Source organism: Acanthochromis polyacanthus, chromosome 21 (assembly GCF_021347895.1).
Source record: "Acanthochromis polyacanthus isolate Apoly-LR-REF ecotype Palm Island chromosome 21, KAUST_Apoly_ChrSc, whole genome shotgun sequence".
Lineage (NCBI taxonomy): Eukaryota > Metazoa > Chordata > Actinopteri > Pomacentridae > Acanthochromis > Acanthochromis polyacanthus.
Window position 1 is genome coordinate 17,182,927 of NC_067133.1, and position 16,301 is coordinate 17,199,227.

Consider the following 16,301-nt stretch of genomic DNA (forward strand, 5'->3'; position numbering starts at 1 on the left):
GAGGGGGCAGTGTGTCGCTGGAGTCCATGTTTACTGGTCCTATTATCACTGTAGAAGAAGAAGCAAAGGGCGGCCTTCAGCGATACAGCACATCTAGCTAAGTTCTTTTAGCTAATACGAAAAATCACTTTCCCTCCATTTGGATAACCGACGTAGGGTTTGTGGGGAATAAAGACACATTCATGTAAGTGTGCACATCAGCTGCTGGTAAATAATTCCTGTCATATTTCCTCGGTCTCAGTCAGGAGCTAAACACCTCCAGCTCGCTATTGTTTGCGTTGAGGAACTAGTTTAACTTGGACATGCCTATGCTTTGTTAGGATCAGTCTACTTCCTAGAAACTTACAGGGATAACGTCATGGGGCCGGAGAAAACTGACGTGTCGTAGAAGTTAAGATCATTTCGCGGTGGTGACTGCTAAACTGTTAAAGCTAGAAATCGCTAATATTTGCTAGCAGATGATGATGATGGCTAACGAGAATATATACTCCCATGTTTCCCGGCCGCGGGTAACACACGTGCGCTAACGGTCGTGTGTCCATTATCGGACAGCGCTCTATCTGAGGCGCTTCCCCTCCTTAAAAACTTCACTTACGGAACGTCGTTAGTCACAGAGATTCTGTCGCCTTTAATTAGACATAACTGTTACGTGAGAAAAGCATTTAAACACAGAACTGGCCCCATGGATAAAGTTAATATTGGCTTTGGAGACCAAACAGGACGGGCGTAAGCGCCATAAGCTAACGTCCTTCTCCTCCTTACACATATTTTCATTAGCAAAGAGTTTTGAAGAATTCTAAAGTGAAATCTTTAAAATACCATCATGTATAAGAGATTTTCTACGATCACACATGGTTGTCTGCTTGATTTGGACGCGTTTAAATAAGCTCTGATTCTAATCTGTCGCTTCAAAGCAATATAAATACGTTTCCGTGACGTTTTAAGCTTCAGTACAAATTATTTGACATCCAAATAAACTTGCTCTTAATCGTTTGTGGCGAAATTTCAGACTTTATAAAACAGACGCAGCAATCACAGAGGTACGTCAGTGTCATGGAGCTGCTGTCCGATAATGGACCTCTTGCTTTTGAATGCTAATTTTGAACACTTCCTCATATAACCGCTCCCCTTACCATCCTCAATTTCAGATCTGTGGTTTTTACTGTGACCTTATCACACTAAACGACGTGTTGTTAACGTTGTTAGCTCGCAAGCTAACAAAAAAGTGCCTTTATTTTCCGGATCTACACTTGTGTCGTCATTACCAAATGCGGAAGTAACTAACACTTATAGCACTGAAGGAAAGCAGAAAGAAGACTTTCAGTTGTATAATGATTATTAACACTAAATGAAACTATGAGTTGGAATATCCGTTACTGTCGATTAATGAGAAGGAAGTAGTGCTTTCAGCTGTCACTGTTGATGCATTTTGTGGCTACTTTCAACAGTCAAAATAACACTGCAATATTACAGGTGCTGACTGAGGAGAGGCTATCAAAACACGCAAACATGTCTGGAGCGTGTCAGGACAGAAGGACTCGCTGGCAGGAGATTCAGAAAGGTCTACAGTTTATCCAGTAAGTGTAATTTAGGTCACTGGTAGTTAAACTGTGGGCTCTAAAAGGGTTTACTTATAAGCTATATTGATTTGATCTGTTTGTTTTGTTGCCTTGCCCACTTAGAGTTACAGCGATTAGTCATTTAATAAGTTAGTGAATCATCAGAAGAAGAATTTGCCAGTAGTTTGACAATCCATTAATTTAGCGTCTTTAAAAAACAAAGAAATATCTCATATTTGCTGTGTGTAGCTTTTCAAATAGAGTTTAAAGCTTTTCGCTGACACTTAAGTAGTAAATGGAGTATATCTTGATTTTGTTGCTGTTGATCACACTAAAGAGATTTAAAAACATCACATTAGTCTTTGGGAAATAAGAAGAGACATTATTGTCAGTGTTGCCATTATGTGCTTTGTAGACAAACTGATAACTGACAGATTAAAGCTGGTCTATGCAGGTTTTTTGGGCATCATTGGTATAGAAATCCATAATAACTTTACAGAATATTGTAATTAATCCGATCTGAGAGGACACTGGACTTCTTTGGCACCTCTTGGCTTTGTTTTTGGGTCTTAAAAAAGCTAGCCAATGGTGGGTCTGTTCAAACTAGCTTAGGTGAGATGGTATACTTAAATATGTTTCGTCACCAACCTTAGGATTTTCAGTCTACTGTCACAGAGGAGGAAAGAAAAAATAATATTATATTAAATTAGGAAGCTGGAATCATAGATTTAACATTTTTTGCTTTAAAAAAAAATGCTGAAAAGCGATAAATTTAATTGACAAATAATGGAATAGTGGTGGCTTTAATAGCTGTCAAAGCAGGGGATGAGCTAAAACTTCAGCTGTGACTCTTTTTAAATGAAGAGTCTCATCAACTACCGGTACACGTCTGCTGCCAGAAGTGTTTTTAGGCTATTCTAATGAGAAGGTTTAGTCACCTCTGTAGACTGCATGACTCAGGAAGGATTTTTCATCCTTGCATCATTCAGCATTTCTTTCAGTCACTGCAATGTGAACACTTCTAGTGCAATCATTCACACAGAATATTAAAACAACACATTAATCATGGGATGTCTAATTCCATAATTGAAAAGGAGCAGTGAGGGGGGAAAAAAGATTCTAAAATGTGCCTCCTTCTCAACACAAATGGCACATCTGGTCAGTGGTGCCTTGTTCAGATCAGCTGGAGCTCAGCTGATCCCTGGTTTTGCTTAAGTTTTGTTTTTGATGTTTGGTGTCTCAGCTTTGTATCCTTTGTGGCAGGCAGCACAGCATTGTATTTCATCTAATCTGACAGGGCCCATTATTGTTAAAACAAAAGTGATACCTAAAATACTACGATGTACGTCATCACAGCGTGTGAAGTTGTGTAAGATGGATACACAAAGTCTGACCCTTTCATCAGCCATGTTGTTTTACTGAATACTTTATCGTCATGTATGAACTGAAGACGAATGACTGATGCTATAAATGTGTCAGTAAGAGAAAGGAAGTTACATTTAGACACACATTTTATTTTTTTAATGCATAATGAGTTTGTATATAGTTACAGCTGTTTTCATGTAGTCTGGTTTCCAAAGAAGGAAATACATACTTACAGGAAACTAGTAAAACAAACAATGTTATCAACAAGTTTTTCCATTGTGACAATGAATGCTGATGATATTAAGGTTGGCAGTGTCTGTACTGTATCTCTGTGTCAACATGCAGATTTGGGCGTTTCCATTAAACTTAATAAAAATCTTGGCTGTGATCAGTATTAATGTATAATATGATCTGCTTAAAAAATATGTTGTCACTGGATTAACTTCCTAATCAGAATCATTTCATTCACTTTTTGTTCGTTATTTGGTTTAATTTGCCACAACACTCCTCAGAATATCAGAAGGTGTATTTGCTTACTTATGAGGGAAAAAATAAAACTTAAAATGAGAATTTTTCCTCAGTGTTGAATCTGGATTTTGGAGGGTGAAGGGCTGCTGCTTTTGCTGACTTGTTTACATTTGACAGAGGGTACAGTCAGCATCTGCACACACGGCAAACCGACGACAAACTCACACCTACACAGTTTCCTGTCCCCTCATCTCAAACGGAGATGTGTTTCTTCTGGTTAACCAGAACAAAACCTTGTGTCACCCCTCAAGTAGTATACTGTACATACCCCAAACCATAAATACACCAAAACAAAAAATAGCAACAATACTGCTAGTAGAATGCTTTTTTGATGACTAAATTGCCATTTTGAGAGAAATACTACATTTTTTAAATGAAAATAAGGTATTATTTTTGAATACTTATTTAAAGGAGAAGCCAAAGTGAAATTTGAAGAAAAATGATTTCACTGAATGGGTCAATGATCAGTGACTTTAAATCTGAATAAAATTCAATAAGTCTGACTAATACAGAATGTGTTGTTCAGATCAAATAGAAATAGTACATATGAAGGTTTTGTAAGATGCTTTATCATTTTAAACAACTTCCATCAGACGTCTCACTCAAGCAGCAGGTGATAGCTACCTGTATTTGGCAAACAACCGTTCTTCACCTCTGATGATCTAGTGTTGGACAAAAACGTCAGAACAGAACCAAGGCTAGTAAATTCCATCAAATTATTGACTCAGCATAGTTTCTGATTACAAAACTATCTTAGTATGTTTACTCACCAAATGGAAAATCCACCTACACTTGGCAAACGTTACCTTTACACCCTGTGTAAGATATGTATAAAGAGGCCTACTTTGTACTAAATGAAAAGCTGTAAGCTCTGAATGCTCTTACACTCCAATCAGTACTGTCATTTCTTATTTGAATGTGTTGTTTTGTAACTTTACTTCTTTTGTTGTTGCTTATAGATCTACCCTTCCATTTCCTGGCAGTCAAGAACAGTATGAGGTAAGCTATGTGAACTGCAGTGTGGCTAAAGCAGCATTCATCTTCTAACTTCACAGTTAAACTAATGACTATGGGTCACATGAAAGGCAACCTGTTTTTGTTTTTTTTTGGCTCCTAAATCAAGACCATTGATTTGGCTCTTTCTAATTTCCAGGTGTTCATAAAGGACCTTGTGTGGAATCTGTTTGGAGAAGGAAATGACGTGTTTAAAGAAGGGGAATGGACAAAATCCATTGAAATGTACACTGAAGCACTGAGTATAGCAGACTACGCCGACTCGGAAGACATCTGTGTTCCAACAGGTTTACTAGAAAAGCTGTACGCAAATCGAGCTGCAGCGTATCTAAATATTGTTCCGGTAAGTAAGTAGATGGTGACTGTCACGCTAATCACCTGTCACTTTGCATTTCTTGCACTATTTACATACCGGATTGAATGGCAACGAAAATTAACCCGAAAACACAGTGGAACCTTGTGGTATAATTTTGTAAATAATAATTAGAATTTAATCCTCTGAACCCCAAGAAGTTTCTGGGCATTTCTTTTTTGTTCCTCTCACATTTTTTACTCACTGTGGGCTCATTTTTTAGTGCAATAGTAGGGAAAACTCAAATGTCTTTTTTGCAGTTTTACAAAAAAATAAAGTTTATTGTAATTGTTTTAGCAAAATTGAAATAACACTGGAGTCAATATGTGCAAAAAATTTTTGCCCACTTGTGATCAATACAAAAAAAAAAAGGTTCCTCTACATACTGAAGATATTTTACTACTTAATTTTTTTTGACTTGTTTCCATTGTTGTCTCAGCTCAGTTAAAAGGGCCTGATTTTGTTACATGACTGCTGGGCACAGCTAAGTCCAGAATGTTTTCTTCTTTGTACCAAGAAATGCCAGATTTGTTTTTTTACAGACTCTAGTTACTATAAACAGCTGATTTTTTTTTGGAAATTTTGTTAAATGACACGTGAAGAATAAAGTGATTTTGATTAAATATCCAGATTTTTAGCTTGGATGTGGTTGATAGCAGGAAACTGGGTAAAGAGCTGGTGAAATTGAATTTTTCCTTTATAGGTGATGTCATTTTAGCAATTTTTAAAAATGCAGTGCCTTGCAAACCCACTGGCAGGTTTTGGGGTTCAGAGTGTTAATACAACTTGACCGAAAACAAGTGGCCTATCCTATTAAAAAAAACAAATAAAATGTAGGGATAAAATATGAAAGGTGTTCCTAAATGCCACTTCAGTAGCGTAGCTCACTTTTGTAACCCTTCATTGTCTTTTCAAACCCAAAATGGCTCTACTTCGTCTGGCCCATCACAGTTAGCCGGGTTAACCATTAGCTTGTTTTACTGTTGCATGCCCTTAGCATAATTTATAATGGACAGACATGAAATCAGGGCGAGGCCATGATAACTGGAATAATGCCAGACAATTGACGCATGTCAGATTTGTTTGTTTTTTTGCTGTTGTTGAATCTATACTTCTATACTACTGAATTGTCAGTCACACAACTTTACCTTGCAATTTTCCTGTCTGCAATGCTTAAGTGGTTGTGGAGGGCATGTTTGTGTCCTCAGAAGGTCTGAGATTCGAGCACATTATCACACTGCATTACCAGTTTGACAGTGTTATTTAGCCCAAGGACATGCGGGTTAACATGACGTGGGGTGCGGTAACAAGATCTCTTTTTTCCTCTTAGAAACTACAATGCATGCAGATGTTATTGTGGTCAAGGACATGTTGGTTTTCCTGTTAAATTGATCCTGGTTTTCCTCTCATGTTTTTGAAAACGTATCAGGAGACTTTAAATTGCTCAATATTTGATAAAATCTGACAAACCAAGACTAAAGTTCAGATATTGATTTAGTAAATCAAGATGGTAATTTGAACCCTGAGTAATCAGTAATGGTCAGATCTGTGGCTTTGAAGGAAGAGTAAGGAAACATGCTTGTTTCCCCAGTGTTGGTTCTGAAATCTGATATGTGCGTACTAAATATGAAGCTACAGACAGCTTGGGTTATCACAAAGAAGGGAGACATGGGGAAATGACTTGTCTGGCTCTATCCTTACAAAATCCACTCACAGCACCTCTAAAGCTCACTGGTTTCCTGGCAACGTAGAGGTGACAAGACCCCAAAAATCATTTCTTTCAGCACAGACACACAGTCTTCTTATCTAACTCCAGACAAGAATGCACATCAATGTATTCTCCTAAATACAAAGCATTTTTTCTTACACTAAAATGTTTGTATAAACAGGAATTAGAGAAGGAATATAATCTGAAGTCAGCTGCATATTCTTAGCGGCAGTACACTGAACAGTAAAAAAAGTCCTTGTGAAGTAGCTGAGGAATTGCATATTTTTGTCACTACGTCAACAAAGATGTGGGTCATGATGCAACTTCACGTTGGACAAGTTTCAAAATGTAGCTTGTGTGCTTATCAGAGCAAAACTGTGTGCTACATTCTCAAGAAATGAATAGAGAAACTTGGATCCACTAAAGAAAACTTCCATTTGAGGAAAATCAATGCTTTTAGAAGAACATCCAGTCCCTTCTTCCTGTTGGTGTCAGTCCGCATTGAGTCACGGCAGTAAAAAACACTCTGCTGTCCTCGGGGAGGACACACACACACACACACACACACACACACACACACACACACACACACACACACACAGTCAATTTGTGATCAAAGCAAAGTTTCTTTGTTCTGTGTCCACTGCACTTTGGTAAAGTACATCTTTTCTAACTCCGCAACATCATTTTACTTCTTCATAGGGACTGTACGACCAAGCACTAGAAGACTGTGAAAAGGCTCTCCAGTTGAATGAGGGCAACTACAAAGCGCTGTACAGAAAAGCAAAAGCCTTGAAAGAGCTGGGGAGACATCAAGAGGCCTATGAGGCTGTTGCCAAATGCTCTCTAGCAGTGCCTCAGGTAAGGTTTAACGACTACATATTTTAAGCAAATTTATCCACGTATGCAGGAAATCCACTCAATTTATTCTTTATCTCCACGAATTTGACAAAAATTAAGCAAACTGAAATGTCTTCCAGGCTGCCCACAGACACAGCACATCCAGTGGAGCCATGTTTCTGGCAAGTTTTGCCTTACAGAGTCTACAGGCTACACTGAGAGATCAGCTCAGCATTAAAGGATTAGCATGCTACCTTTGGTTTGAATTGAGAAATTTCAAAAGTGGTGTAAATAAGAGCCACGTTTAATTTGATGCAACTGTAATACATTATATGCTTTTCTTCTTTCTTTTCAATGCACACTTATGCACACACAGCTCTATATTTGACAACTGAATAGCTCTGCTTTAAGAAGTAATGGCCTCACCACTCCATCACACAATGCAACACTGTACGTGACAGCATCAGTGTCTTGCAAATGTTTCTACAAAATAAAATGCAGCAGAAGAAAAAACTTTTTTTCAATTGAAGAATATCAGAAAATGATGTGTTACTTCCTTAGATTACTAAAAAAAAATTTAATTCTAATATTTTCTACAGTGTAGGCACAATAACATTTCACAAAGCGATCAGTGTCCAGTGATTCAGTGTGTTTAATCTAACTTTTATTTTGTTGTTTCCCCAGGATTCCAGTGTCACACAGCTGACGCAGGACCTTGCCAAAATTTTGGGGTTGAAAATCCGTAAAGCTTATGTGAGGAGTAAGGTATGTAAGATGACACTTCATGAAAACACGGGATGTTTCCAGGAACAAGAACCAGTTCTACATGTTACATTTAATGTCACAAGTGTAAATTTTCAATGTATATGCAAAAAGATTTTTTTTTTCCCTGACCATATTATGACCAAAAACACATCAAGTCAAGATCTGATTTTTTTCTTCTTCTTTTAAACAGCCTGCCTTGAATGTTTTGCAAAGATCAAGTTATCAAGATGCATCATGTGACAAGGTAAGCGGCATCCACTAAACGTATGCCTCTGTACTCGCCTAATAAATAGATTTACCAATGCTCATTCTTTTGACTCATTATTTTTCAGTTTTCTTATGGCTCAGCTTCGGTTGAAGATATAGAAATTGGTACGTTTCAGTCTTTGAAAAACTTTGCTTTACGCATGAAAAGGGGATAGGACGAAATGTACTCATCCATTTTTTCCCCCCTGGTGTCTTCTAGAAGTGCCTCAGCTGACCCAGGATAGCAGTGTTTTGGCTCCAGGCCCGGCTCCAATCCAAGCTCCAGTGGCCGTGCATCCACCTCTGAATGAAGCAGTGCTGGATGAACTCCCTTCAAACAACAGTATATCGTCTGTACCCCCGTCTGAGCCTCCAGGTTTTGAATCTGTCCCTTTGCCCGTATCCGCAACCCCTTCAATCCCTCTTCCTACGCTGACGTTTGTTAACGGGTGCCGCGCCAGCAAGCCTTGCCCGATTCTTGAAACTAGTCAAGATTTTGATGCCGACATCATTGGCGACGACCTCGATGATCTACTGGACCAAGCAGGCCCCGAATCGTCCATGGTTAGTGGGCAGATACGGCTGCAGATGAATAAACTGTGACAATGAGTTGGTTTCCGAACAGACGTGTAACTCTTCTTTGTCTCTTCTGTCAGAGTATTCCCACAGTGAAGGGGCCTCTTCCTTTGCCAACCAGTATCGCCTCAGGCAATTCCATGCCGAGTCCATTCCTGATGCCATCTCACATCAACCCGTTTCTCAACAGCAGCGCTCAGCCGTGCACTGTAACTCTGCCGCCTCTGTATCACCAGTCGGGGTCAAGTGCTTATTTTGGTATGGACACTTTTGAGACTCTGGCTCCACCGTTGGACTCCCTGGATAGTCTCACTATATCAGACTTCAAAACAGGTGTGTTACTTTACCATCCCCACAGCGCCACATATTACTACTCAGCATCAGATTCAATACACACTAATGCCTTTTTATCATTCTGTTAAAATTTCAGAATACGCTCCGAGTCCATTCATTCCACAGGTAATTACTATTAGTTATCAATGATGACAAACTGCTGTTAGTTCAGACTTTGTTACAGGCTCATAATGGGTTCTATTTCTTCTTTAACACAGCTCAACAACAGTGACATCCCAATGGGAATGGCTGTGGGTATGCCTGATGTGAAGGGCCTCCCCGCTGCTGTGGATTTAGCAAAGAACCCCTTAGCTGACACACACGAATTCAGGCAAGCCTGCTCAATGTGCTTCGTCAAAACTGGTGAGGAATTGTTTTGACAGTGCAGAAATTTGACTGTCCACTCTTTGTACTGCTGCGAGCTGGAATTAGTCATTGTCTTTCAGGACAGGTGGGTAAAGTGTGGCGTTTCTTATTTTCCTGTGTGCAGGGCCTGGAGTGTTGGATTACACACTTCATACTGAAGAGCATAAATGCAAAAAGGATGTATTACTGGGACGGATCAAGCATTTACCAGACAAAACGTGGAAGCTCATTCGACCCAGACCAACAAAGACCCAATACGTTGGACCTTATTACATTTGCAAAGGTGACTTTTATATACACTTCTTTCTCATTTGGCTGCTTCATTTGTCTCAATGTCTTCTGTTCATTTGCCCTTTATTTCAATTTGCCTGCCAAAAAAATGGAATCAACGCCTTCCTCATTTTTTACCAGTAAAATAAAATTTAAAAAATCGAAATAAATGTAATATCTTTCCCGATTTGGCATTTTAACTTGTTTTGTGACTTTCTCTTTGTACTCTCCTCTTTTGCTACATTTACAAGTCATGTCTGGATTAAGAGCTTATACTAAAGTCTGACCTTGCTTGTCACAGAGGTGGCTGTTGGGAAAGAGTGCCTGTACCCTGGGCACTGCACATTTGCATACTGCCAGGAAGAGATTGATGTTTGGACTCTAGAGCGCAAAGGGTTTATCTCCAGAGAACTGCTCTTTGATCCTTTTGGGACGAACTCCAACATCAGGTTGACTATCCCCAAGATCTTACAGGAGCATCACGGGATATTCATGTTTCTGTGTGGGGTGAGTGTTTGCTTAGTTTAATTTAAAAAAAAAAAAAACACAAACTAGTATGACATCAGAGTGTGAACCAGACCAGTATATAGACAGTTAAACACTTATCTGTGCTTCAACAAATTTAATGAGAAATAAAATAAGGGGTCTACATTGAAGTGCCAGGTCAGCTTTAAATTTAGTAGTTTCACATTAATATTTAAAGACTCATATGGGGATATTGGCCTTTAAACCCGCAGTGCTTAGAGTTTAGAGGGTGTCAAGGTAATTGGACCAATATACATGAAGTCTTTCAAAATCTTCACATTTAATATTAAAAAAAATAATTCTCGCTACATTTAACATGAGGTGGTAGGATTTGGATCACAGGCTTTCCCTTTTATTTTCTCCACATTTCCTTCTTCCACAGCTCTGCCAGTTTCTTTCTGTATGTTCTTGAACACTGCTGTCTGGACTGTCAGTATGTGGCATTTACATCCTGTTATGAATCAGCTTTTCAAACTACACACAGCAAAAATTACTTTTCAATGTTTGCAATTTAAGCAACGTGTGTTAAAAGGGTTGTATCTCCCACACAGTGAAACCACTCAATTTAAAGGTCCCATTATGTGTAATTATTTTTATTTATTTTCATTAGTGGCTGCCGTACTGGTACAATATTTTTATTTATTTATTTATTTTTTTACATTTTCAGCCCACCGTCAGGTTCAGAAAGCTTCACTGTAGTAGTATATGAATGTTTCCTGCTGTTTGGTTGGTTTAATATTTATTATACTGTCACAGAAGCCCTGTTGTAACTCATGTTTAAAGTGACCGATCCAGAGAGGCCCTTTGAATGTCTGCCCTGAATGTTTTTAATTTTGATTAATTTGCAGTGCTTATGGTCTATATTAGAGTATATGCTGTTTGTTCTGCAGGTGTGCTTTGACCACAAACCCAGAATAATCAGCAAAACCAACAAAGATGTCCCTTCACTTTGTTCTCATCCTGTGACAAAGCATGACTTTGAGGATCATAAGTAAGTTACTCAGGATTTTGTAACTCTGTAACCTTCTTTTTATTGTATTACTTAAAAAAAATGTCTCTTTGTAGTATTTATGGGCATTACTCTTGAATTTAGAGTTAATGACATAAAGAAATTTTAGACAGATGTGAGGAATTAAGATTAGGGATTAGTCTATTTCTAAACATTATCATCCAATTTGTCTTTCAGGTGCCTGGTCCACATTTTGAAGGAGAATACAGTGCGGTATTCCAAAATCAGACCCTTGAGTCCCCATTCCCAACTGGATCTTTGTCGGCATGAAGTCCGCTACGGCTGCGTGAGAGAGGACGACTGCTTCTACGCCCACAGTCTGATCGAGCTGAAGGTCTGGATGATGCAGCATGAGCTCGGTAAGACTGCTCTTTGAAAATGATACGAGAGCCTAAATGTATTACATTTGAAATATGGCCGTTCTCCATTGCTTGCTTCCTTCCCACAAGTGCTATTCTACACTAGGGCTGCAGCTGCTGATTATATTAGTAAATCGAGTATTCTGTCGATTATTCTGGCGGTTAACCGAGTAATGGGATTCTGCCCTCGACATGCGTGTTGTATCAAAAGCGGAAGTGAGCGCACTGCAACAGAAATTACTGTCCTGGTGGAACACGTGCAGACGTCTGCAGTGTATTGTACATGTATAGTATAGTACAGGGGTATCCAACTAAAACTTAAAGCCATGGGAACCTACAGTATATGTGTTTAGTTTGTGACGCAGAAATCACAAAAACATGTTTCTGTTTGGCTTGTTTAAACTGCTGCTACTGCAACTGATAGAATAAAATGAGGAAACTGATCAGTTTTGGTATTTATTACAGAGAATCAATCAGTAACATTAGTTTCACTTTGATTTGGCCACAAATTAAAGTGATTTCTTTCATTAGGAGACAGTGTCAAACCTACATGCACTTCAGTACATTGGAAGTTTGATGGTTTTATTGTGCAACTTTGTTAGAAACAATCAGCTGCATTGATCGGTAAAATAAATACGTTACGCAAGTTGAACGGTTTTCTACCAGAATTCCTGTCTTAGGTCATTTCCAGTCACAGCTCTTTTTACTGTCACTAATTTGTATGTTCCTCATTGTTCTCCATTAAATCAGCTTGTTTGTGATCAGTTCATTTTCTGGTAAATGAGTCAAATGATGCGTTAAACGCTGCCGTTTGTGTGGACGAGTTTAAAGCATAGACTGTATATATAATGGACGTAGCATCTGGCTCCAGAATTGAAGCAAACCTGGAAGTGTCAAAAACTTGCAATATCACGCCGTCCGCTAGGGTTGGCTCCAAGAAGCTTTTTCTCCATAGACCCCAATTCATTTTTGGAAAAAATAAAATCTGATAGACTGATTTTCTACAGCTCAGGATTTTTTTCCCGTTAGTTTTCATGGTCAAAATGAGAGATCAGGTGGCCGATCTTAAAATAAGTCAATACTGAATTTTAAATAAATCGTTAAAGTTGGCGGAGCAAGGGGGCGTGGCTATACTTGATAGACAGCAACAGAAGCCTCTGCAGTAAAATGTGGGCGGGATAAGAGAGTCCTCAGCCAATCCTGCCCCTAGTTGCTCTCCGGTCCAGTGTGTTTGATGACGCTTTTTACGTCACTGGCTCCAAAAAATCCAAAACGGCGACCAGGAAGTAGCAAAATCCGGGCTTCATTTTCTCGGCGTTGAAACCAACGGGTGACGTCACGGTTAGTTTACGCCTGGTTTAAAGCAGAAAGGCTGAGTTAAAGAAAGCTGAAAACCACCTTCACAACTGTTAACTCTGAGGTTTTAGTTTTTCTTGACTCACAAAGAAAGCCTGAGTCTGTCAAACTGCCTGCATAGTTCAGTGATCTGATAAATGCCGTGAACATTAGAATAGCTGCACCGGTTAAAATAGAAGCATCCCATCAAATTTAAAATCCCCTCATAATTTATTGATTATAGGTTCGGGTCTATATAGGATGAAGTCTGGGTCTGGACTCGGACCACGGTCGACCATTTAGTGACCTGGGGTGTAGTATGTAGCGGATTAAAGGAAGCCTCGATTCAGTGAGTTTTGCCTCAAGGAATGTTAATAATCAAATTACTTGAGGAATCGTTTCAGCCTTATTCTAAACACTAGCTTTTCAAGATGTTCACTGCCAGATTCAGTCATTTGTCTTTTTTTTAAAAAATTTGTATCATACAGGTATCACTCATGAAAGTATTGTTCAAGAGGCAAGGAAGTTTTGGAATGCAACAGCATCATTACAGGGAGCCCAGGTAAGAACTCAGTGGCATCATTCATTCACTGGTTGTTGCTGGTATTTCTTAATGATTTGTCAGTCTGATATTACCTTTACCCCTCTGGCTGCTTTTTTTTTTTGCTCCTGTCATGTTTTGAACCAATGTTTCAGGGCAACATGAAGTCCTGCACTTGTATGAAAACAGCAAAAACATGACTAGAAATAGAGAGAAATCAAAACTATCTTTTGAGCAGAGTGACAAAGTTATAAAGCCATCAATCATGAAAAGTTAAATTTTACATTACAGACTGCTTAATGTAGATTTTGGATTTATTTTGAGCTAGATTAAGGCAGGAGTTGTTGCATATCATCAGTGTGATTTATTTATTTATTTTTTTTACCATAAATGGGTAATTAAAGAAAGCTTTTTACTACTTAGTTGGTGATGTCCTTTAATCTTGTTTTACTGCTGCAGCAAACAATCAATCGCAGCTCTTAACCAGTCCTTTTAATCTTATTAGCAGCTTTCCAGTACACAGAGGAGGTTCGGGCCTCCAAATCTGAAGATGATGTTTGTTTGTGGCCAGTGCTGGAGGAACGGCCAACTAAGCGAAGCTGACAAAAACAAGAAGTATTGCTCAGCCAAGGCAAGACACACGTAAGTATTTTGGTGCCTTTGTAGATGGATGTCAAAAAATGGGGGGGCATCACTGCTAAATTAACCTGTCTGTCTGTGCCAGGTGGGCAAAAGACAGGCGGGTAGTGCTCGTAAGTTCCCATGAACGGAAGAAGTGGACAACAGTAAGACCACTGCCAACCAAAAAACCCATCCCATCTCAGTTTGAGGTACACGTCTGACATTGCCCCAATATTTATTTGAGTTTCAAATCAATTTGCAGCAATCTTCACATCAACATTTTTTTTAATCTTGCCTAGATTTGCATGCATGTGACAGCTGGCAAGAAGTGTCAGTACATTGGGAATTGCACATTTGCCCACAGTGTAGAAGAAAGGGACCTTTGGACCTACATGAAGGAAAACAACAGTGAGTTTTGTCAAGGAGATTGGCTCCGTTACTTGGTAGAAATTTAATCAGTATGCCATGAAGCATGCTCATTTTTATCCCCTCATTTAGTTCCAGATATGGATCAGCTTTATGAGCAGTGGCTGCAGTCTCAGAAGCCTGGCTGGGGCGAGGAGACTTCCAGTAACTCAGTCAGGGAGAACGGCAAGCAGATCCACATGCCAACAGACTACGCTGAGGAAGTGGTGAGTTGATAAGCCAGCAGATATGGTGCCTTTTTCTGGTTGTGTACACAAAATTTATGTATAAACTAGTGAGCAAATGTAGTTTGTGCTATGTGCCTAAGAAAAATACAGTGAAATTAAAAGTCGTCTTAGTTTTTTCTTTTTAGAATCTTTGTTAGAAAAATCATTGTTGTATTGCTTTGGCAGATCATCATTCAGTTGTCTGTTGATGCAGTAAAAATTATTTGTGCCTAATGGTTAAACTGCATGAACATTTTGATGAAATATAGTTTCTGTTTAGTTATTTACTGAGTGATTAAACTGCAATAAGAAGCAGATGGTAATTAGTCATTTGTGCAAATGAAATTTGTGTTTTTGCAGGCTGGCAACCACTGTTGGCTGTGTGGTAAAAACTGCAACAGTGAGAAGCAGTGGCAGCAGCATATCACTTCAGAAAAACACAAAGACAGAGTTTTCAACTCTGAGGATGATCAGAACTGCTGGCAGTATCGATTTCCCACGGGCACTTTCAAAGTTTGTGAGAGGTAAGATTATCAAACGGCATACACTATGTCACCGGTTACCAGTAGTTTATGATGGCTGACGTGCAATCTTGTTTTTTGACAGGTTCCTCAAAGGCACATGCACAGAGGATGACTTGTGTAAGCTGGCACATGGGGAGCAGGAGCTAAAAGAGTGGATGGAGCGCAGGGAATTCCTTTTGATGAAACTTGCCAAAGCCAAAAAAGACCATCTTATAGCACCAAATGACAATGACTTTGGGAAATACAGTTTTCTGCTTAAAGATATTAAATAATGATGATGTGATGACAATATTCATGCTCACTTGCAAGTAATGCAGTATTCAGTCTTGAATCAGGTCAGCTTTGAGGGCCTCTGGGGCGCAAAGGAAATGGCCTGATCGCAGCATGACTTTTAAAGGGGGCATTCAGGACCCGGCCCTCTGATTGGTGGCTGGTTTTCTCTGATCGGAACTACTGGGAGTGTTATCATTAATAGCAAATACTGAGTGTAAGACACCTGAAGCTTTGCTATGCACCATTCAGTAGTGTACCTGGAAATGGTGATTAAAATAGCATGTGTAAAACTTGATCCGAGACATGTTCAGATACTTACAGTTGACCTTAATAAAAGTTATTTCTTTTCACAAACAGGTTGTATATGTTAATGAAAATTACCGTTTTAAGTATGGGATACTTAAATTGAGAATTCAGTTGACATTCTTTTATTTTAATCAGTCAACATAGGTCATTTTCACTTTCCATTTATCTAATAGTGTTACCAGTGTAATGGGCACACACCAAATAAAGCATCTTTTTTTTTAATCTGTATTGAAACTGTTTTTTTTTCAATTAGG

General features: G+C 38.9%; 1 protein-coding gene across 4 annotated transcripts; it reads left to right on the forward strand.

Moving 5' to 3' along the window:
• The first annotated feature begins 31 nt into the window (after window positions 1–31).
• On the forward strand, window positions 32–16,269 carry zc3h7a (zinc finger CCCH-type containing 7A). Of its 4 annotated transcripts, none has more exons than XM_022214424.2 (24): window positions 32–184; window positions 1,474–1,577; window positions 4,412–4,451; window positions 4,606–4,809; window positions 7,229–7,387; window positions 7,507–7,548; window positions 8,051–8,131; window positions 8,322–8,375; window positions 8,464–8,503; window positions 8,598–8,941; window positions 9,034–9,286; window positions 9,384–9,412; window positions 9,505–9,649; window positions 9,777–9,935; window positions 10,224–10,429; window positions 11,338–11,438; window positions 11,634–11,815; window positions 13,639–13,712; window positions 14,200–14,333; window positions 14,416–14,521; window positions 14,612–14,720; window positions 14,811–14,944; window positions 15,305–15,468; window positions 15,551–16,269. In XM_022214424.2, exons 2-24 carry the CDS (start codon window positions 1,510–1,512, stop codon window positions 15,738–15,740), a joined length of 3,018 nt encoding a protein of 1,005 aa, XP_022070116.1. In that variant the 5' UTR covers window positions 32–184; window positions 1,474–1,509; the 3' UTR covers window positions 15,741–16,269. The 4 variants fall into 4 exon arrangements, with proteins under 4 accessions (XP_022070116.1, XP_022070115.1, XP_022070119.1 ...); XM_022214423.2 differs by having other exon boundaries at window positions 33–184; window positions 14,197–14,333; XM_022214427.2 differs by lacking the exon at window positions 7,507–7,548 and having other exon boundaries at window positions 33–184; window positions 14,197–14,333.
• The last annotated feature ends 32 nt before the right edge of the window (window positions 16,270–16,301 follow it).